Source organism: Chelonia mydas, unplaced genomic scaffold (assembly GCF_015237465.2).
Source record: "Chelonia mydas isolate rCheMyd1 unplaced genomic scaffold, rCheMyd1.pri.v2 scaffold_61_arrow_ctg1, whole genome shotgun sequence".
In the NCBI taxonomy this organism is placed as follows: Eukaryota; Metazoa; Chordata; order Testudines; family Cheloniidae; genus Chelonia; species Chelonia mydas.
This window is the reverse complement of record NW_025111272.1, coordinates 56,197-62,659: the sequence shown is the minus strand read 5'-3', so window position 1 is coordinate 62,659 and position 6,463 is coordinate 56,197. Positions and strand designations below refer to the sequence as shown.

General features: G+C 67.3%; 1 protein-coding gene across 1 annotated transcript in view; it reads left to right on the top strand.

Moving 5' to 3' along the window:
* The window catches only part of CD68 (CD68 molecule), a 7,379-nt gene continuing 916 nt past the window's right edge, over positions 1–6,463 (top strand). The window contains exons 1-7 of the mRNA XM_043537619.1: positions 1–17; positions 428–631; positions 1,051–1,151; positions 2,651–3,249; positions 3,762–3,881; positions 4,574–4,646; positions 5,808–6,058. Of these exons, the coding sequence (XP_043393554.1) occupies positions 1–17; positions 428–631; positions 1,051–1,151; positions 2,651–3,249; positions 3,762–3,881; positions 4,574–4,646; positions 5,808–6,058 (1,365 nt within the window). The remainder of the gene's footprint in view (positions 18–427; positions 632–1,050; positions 1,152–2,650; positions 3,250–3,761; positions 3,882–4,573; positions 4,647–5,807; positions 6,059–6,463) is intronic.

Here is a 6,463-nt window from a genome sequence, read left to right as displayed (position 1 = left end):
ATGCCCCAGCCTCAAAGGTCGAGGGAACCTGCACCTATAAAACAAGGAAGAGATAGAGACAGCCAGTGCCGGGGAGAGAACCCAGGAGTCCGGGCTCCCAGCCCCCACTCCCCTCCCAGAACTGGAGAGAGAACCCAGGAGTCCGGGCTCCCAGCCCCCACCCCCCTCTAACCCACCAGACTCTGCTGCCCTCCTAGACCCAGGGAGAGAACCCAGGAGTCCGGGCTCCCAGCCCCCACTCCCCTCCCAGAACTGGAGAGAGAACCTTGGAGTCCGGGCTCCCAGCCCCCACCCCCCTCTAACCCACCAGCCCCTGCTGCCCTCCTAGAGCCGGGGAGAGAACCCAGGAGTCCGGGCTCCCAGCCCCCACCCCGAGCTCCACGCCCACCACGTGAAGGTCACGGGCCTTTCCTGGGGGCTGACTCAGGTCTGTCCCCGGAGCCTCATGGGGAACCGAAAGCCCTGAATCATCAGCCCCCCTCCCTGAGGCAGCTGGTGTCCGTCAGAGCCACGAGCCCATCTTGCGTGGCCTCCCGCCACCCCCAGCCCATGGGGCCCAGCATGTCGCCAGCCCCACGGCCGAGGAGGGGGTCACCTCAGCACCTGTAAAACCAGCCGCCCCGCCCCAGAGGTGGCCGCATCTCAGCACTGGGCGAGGGGTCCCCGTGTCACCCACCGCCCTGCCCCAGAGGTGGCCACATGCCGGGCGAGGGGTCCCCGTGTCACCGGCCGCCCCGCCCCAGAGGTGGCCGCGCCGCAGTGCCGGGCGAGGGGTCCCCGGGTCACCGGCCGCCCCACCCCAGAGGTGGCGGCATCTCGGCGCCGGGCGAGGGGTCCCCGCGTCACCGGCCGCCCCGCCCCAGAGGTGGCCGCATCTTGGCGCCGGGCGAGGGGTCCCCGTCTCACCGGCCGCCCCACCCCAGAGGTGGCTGCATCTCGGCCTCGAGGCCTTGCTATCTGTGCGCGAGGCCCGTTTCCGAGCGCGCTGGCGGGCGGGGGTGGGGGGTGGGGGAGCGACCTTGGCAGGGGAACTGGTTTCGTTTCCTTCAGTTTATCAGGGACGCGCAGGAAGGGCCGGGCGGGACGGACAGACGGACGATCCGGCAGCGTCTTCGGCATGGGGGCCCTGGTCCTGCTGCTCTGCCTGGCAGGTAGGTGCCGCCCCTGCTCTCACCCACCGCACCCCACTGCCCTGCCCGAGCCGGGGAGAGAACCCAGGAGTCCGGGCTCCCAGCCCCTCCTGCTCTAACCCACCAGCCCCCACTCCCCACCCAGGGCCCGGGAGAGAACCCAGGAGTCCTGGCTCCCAGCCCCCCTGCTGCTCTAATCCAGCACTCCCCTCCCAGTACCGGGGAGAGAACCCAGGAGTCCGGGCTCCCAGCCCCCCGCTGCTCTAAGCCACCAGCCCCCACTCCCCTCCCAGGGCCAGGGAGAGAACCCAGGAGTCCTGGCTCCCAGCCCTCCCTGCTCTAACCCACCAGCCCCCCACTCCCCTCCCAGAGCCAGGCAGAGAACCCAGGAGTCCTGGCTCCCAGCCCCCCGCCCCATTTGGCATCGAAAAGTGAGCAGTCTGGTCGATTCGGGGGGCGGGGGGCAGAGCACGCGAAGTTTGCCCAGCCGAAGGGGGAGTTTTATTTCTATTTTCTCGTCCTGCGTCGAGCCCGAGGTCACCCTTGCGCAAGGGTCACCGCGGAAATGTCGTGAGCTTTCGCCTGCCGCAGCTTGGCCAGCGGGGCCCGACTTTGCTCGGTTTGGGGTGCAGAAAAATGGAATTTTTTTGGTTGCCCCCTCAGTTTCCACCCCCCCTCCACCCCCAAAACAGGGACCTTGCTCCTTTTCCCGGCAATATTGGGGTGCAAAGTGGGCCAACCCCCCCACCCCGGCTTTCCAAAAGGGTCAGATGTATAAATCCGTCAGCTACGACCCCGCCCACTGTGTCTGGCTCGTATCCCGGGACCAAGGCGGCGGCAAACCGGGTTCTGTCGAGAGTTGCAATCTGTGGAGTTGCCCTAAAAGTCCATTTTTTGGATCCGAAGAGAATGTTAAGCCGCGTTAACTCTGAAACCTAATGAGGGCATGATTGGAAATGAGCCACCAAAACTGAGTTGGGTGGCTGGAGAACAAGGCAGAAGGATTTGGGTTCGGGGGGCAGGGGGAAGCTGGGGTTGGGGCTTTGGCCCCACCTTTCCGCCCCAGGGGATGTGTCTTCTCAATTGGGATGTTAACTCTGAAGGCTAATGATGGTACGTTTCATGTTGCCGCTGGTGTTGGCTGAGAGAGGATCACTTAGGGGGCAGGATTTGAGGGCATGATGTAATTGGGGGGCCCACATCCTTTGGAACATGGAGGATGGAATCTGGATATTTAGGAGGGTATTCACTCTGGGCCCTAATGGTGGCAAAATGAAAGCAAGTTAAAAGATTGCACTCAACATAGGCATGGGGCAGGGGGCAGGCAGAGGGTAGAGGTTGTGGGAGGAGAGAAATTAGCCTTCTATATTTCCTGTCCCCGGCAGCCAGGTTAGCAACGTGTGTGTTTACTCTGGACCCTAATGATGGCCATTGACATGCAGCTAGCCAGGGGAGGTGTATTGGTGCCCTGTGTCTACTTTGAAGGTCTAATTGTGTCCCCCCCTTCCTCACCCCTCTAGTCTGCATCTTCACCCCGCCCGGTGATGGGGCCCAGGAACTAACCACGCCCGGCTCCGGGATCGAGGCCCGGTGCGACGGCTGCCCCCGCCATAAGTCATCGGCCACCCTCGTGCCGTCTTTCACCAAAACCACCCCCACCACGCCCCACCGCACGACACGCCCCACCAACCACACCACGACCCACCCGGCCAACCACACCACCCCGCACCCGGCCAACCACACCACGACCCACGGGACCCACCACACCACGACCCACCCGGCCAACCACACCACCCCACACCCAGCCAACCACACCACGACCCACCCGACCAACCACACCACCCCGCACCCGGCCAACCACACCACGACCCACCCGACCAACCACACCACGACCCACCCGACCAACCACACCACCCCGCACCCGGCCAACCACACCACGACCCACCCGACCAACCACACCACCCAGCACACGACCCCCCACCTCACCACGGCGGCCCCGACGCTGCCCCCGGACGCGGCGGTAGGGAACTACTCGGTGTGGAACGGGTCGGACATCTGCCTCCGGGTTCAGTCGGGCCTCCAGATCCGGATCCAATACGAGAACCGCTCCAAAGTGCGGGTAAGAGGAAGGGGAGGCTAGTGGTTAGGGCTGGGTGGCTGGGAGCCAGGACTCCTGGGTTCTCTCCCCGGCTCTGGGAGGGGAGTGGGGGCTGGTGGGTCAGAGCAGGGGTGGCTGGGAGCCAGGACTCCTGGGTTCTCTCCCCGGCTCTGGGAGGGGAGTGGGGGCCGGTGGGTTAGAGCAGGGGTGGCTGGGAGCCAGGACTCCTGGGTTCTCTCCCCGGCTCTGGGAGGGGAGTGGGGGCTGGTGGGTCAGAGCAGGGGTGGCTGGGAGCCAGGACTCCTGGGTTCTCTCCCTGGCTCCGTGAGGGGAGTGGGGGCTGGTGGGTTAGAGCAGGGGTGGCTGGGAGCCAGGACTCCTGGGTTCTCTCCCCGGCTCTGGGAGGGGAGTGGGGGCCGGTGGGTTAGAGCAGGGGTGGCTGGGAGCCAGGACTCCTGGGTTCTCTCCCTCGCACTCTTGGGGTTCAGGGATGAAGGTGACGCCAGGCCACCCGGCCTCTCTCTCCCTCCCAGCTCTGGGGCGCGTTTGCCGTCCAGCCGAACCACACCATGGTGGCGGGAACCTGCTCCCAGGACTCAGCCACCATGAACATCACCTTCGCCCAGGGCTTCCTGCACTTCACCTTCGTGAAGGTACCGGCGGGGGGCTCGGCAGGGGGCGCGCTCCCCCCGGCAGGCGGGGCTGGCCCCAGGGCGGCGCTAGGGGGCGTTGTGGGGCATGGAGTGGGGCCAGGGGCTTGGCAGGGGGCGCACTCCCCCCGGCAGACAGGGCTGGCCCCAGGGCGGCGCTAGGGGGCAGGTAGCGGGGCGGGGGGCTCTGCAGGGGGCGCTCTCCCCCGGCAGGTGGGGCTGGCCCCAGGGCGGCGCTAGGGGGCGCTGTGGGGCATGGAGTGGGGCCAGGGGCTTGACAGGGGGCGCACTCCCCCCGGCAGACAGGGCTGGCCCCAGGGCGGCGCTAGGGGGCAGGTAGCGGGGCGGGGGGCTCTGCAGGGGGCGCTCACCCCCGGCAGGTGGGGCTGGCCCCAGGGCGGCGCTAGGGGGCGCTGTGGGGCATGGAGTGGGGCCAGGGGCTTGACAGGGGGCGCACTCCCCCCGGCAGACAGGGCTGGCCCCAGGGCGGCGCTAGGGGGCAGGTAGCGGGGCGGGGGTCTCGGCAGGGGGCGCTCTCCCGTGGCAGGCGGGGCTGGCCCCAGGGCGGCGCTAGGGGGAGCTGTGGGGCAGGGGTTGTGTAAATCGCTGCTGTGTTCCACCCCAGAGGTGGCTGCAGCTCCGTGCTGGGCGGACGTTGGGGGTCCAAAGGTTGGGGGTCCCTTGTGTCTCCCCAGAATACAACCCAAAACGCTGTCTACCTGCACGAGGTCCGAGCCAGCCTGAGCGTCCACTTCCCTGGGGCCACACGTGAGAACTGGGGGTCCAGGCTGTTGGGGGGGCAGGTTTGGGGGAGTTGGGGGGAGATGGGGAAAAGGTTTTAGGGCATTGGGGCGAGCTCGGGGTGCATTCGGGGCGGTTGGGGTGACTTTGGGAGGTCAGGAGTGACTTTGAAGGTTTGGGGTGACTTTGAGGGGTTGCGGTGACTTTTGGGGGGTCCGGGGTGACTGAGGGTTTGGGGTGACTTGGGGGGCTTGGGGTGATTTGGGAGGTCGGGGTGACTGGGGATTCAGGGTGACTGAGGGGTCGGCGTGACTTTGGAGGTTCGGGGGGGTCGGGGGTGACTGGGGATTCGGGAGTTCAGGGTGATTGGGGCTCAGGGTGACTTTGGGGGTTTGCGGTGACTTTGGGGATTTGGGGGGTTTGGGGTTTTGGGCAGGTCAGAGGTGAATTTGGGGGTTTGGGGGGGTTGGGGTTGACTTTGGGGATTCAGGGGTGACTGGGGGCTCGGGGTGACTTTGGAGGGTTGGGTTGACTTGCGGGGATGGTTCGGGACCCAGGGTTGGTGAAGTGGGTGATTTGGGGGTTCGGCGTGACTTTGGCGGGTGAGAGGTGAGTTTGGGGGGGGTCGGGGTTGACTTTGGGGGTTCAGGGGTGCCTGGGGGCTCGGGGTGATTTTGGGGGGGTCAGAGGTGGGTTTGGGGGGTTGGGGTTGACTTTGGGAGTCCAGGGGTGACTGGGGGCTCGGGGTGGCTTTGGGGGGTTGGGTGGCCTTGCGGGGACGGTTCGGGACTCAGGGTCGGTGAGGTGGGCGATTTGGGGGTTGGGGGTGACTTTGGGGGGTTGCGGTGACTTTGCGGGGGTCAGAGGTGAGTTTGGGGGGTCGGAGTTGACTTTGGGAGTCCAGGGGTGCCTGGGGTCTCAGGGTGGCTTTGGGGGGGGTCAGAGGTGGGTTTGGGGGCTCGGGGTTGACTTTGGGGGCTCGGGGTGGCTTTGGGGGGTCAGCGGTGGGTTTGGGGGCTCGGGGTGGCTTTGGGAGTCCAGGGGTGCCTGGGGGCTCGGGGTGGCTTTGGGGGGTCAGCGGGGGGTTTGGGGGCTCGGGGTGGCTTTGGGGGGCCGGGCGGCATTGCGGGGCCGGTTCGGGACTCGGGGGGCTGCGGGGGGCCGGCTCTGAGCTCTGGCCCCCCGCAGAGAGCCGGTTCGCGGCGCAGAACAGCAGCCTGCGGGAGTTCGAAGCCCGGCTGGGGCACTCGTACCAGTGCGGGAATCGCAGCCTGGCGCTGGCCCCCGCCTTCCGCCTCGACGCCCTGCACGAGCGGCTCCAGGCCTTCGCCCTTCCCGGGGGCCACTTCGGGGACGGTACGGCCCCCCTCGGCCCCCCCAGCCCCTCTGCTGCCCCAGCAACCTCCCATCTCCCCCTGCCCCCCATTTCCCCGATCCGAGCCCTGCCCCCCATACCCCTCTCATCTCCCCCTGCCCCCTCCATTTCCCCTGATCCGAGCCCTGCCCCCCATACCCCTCTCATCTCCCCCTGCCCCCCCATTTCCTCCGATCCAAGCCCTGCCCCCCATACCCCTCTCATCTCCCCCTGCCCCCCATTTCCCCGAGCCGAAGCCCTGCCCCCCATACCCCTCTCATCTCCCCCTGCCCCCCATTTCCCCGATCCGAGCCCTGCCCCCCATACCCCTCTCATCTCCCCCTGCCCCCCATTTCCCCCGAGCCGAGCCCTGCCCCCCATACCCCTCTCATCTCCCCCTGCCCCCCATTTCCCCCGAGCCGAGCCCTGCCCCCCATACCCCTCTCATCTCCCCCTGCCCCCTCCATTTCCCCAAGCTGAGCCCTGCGCC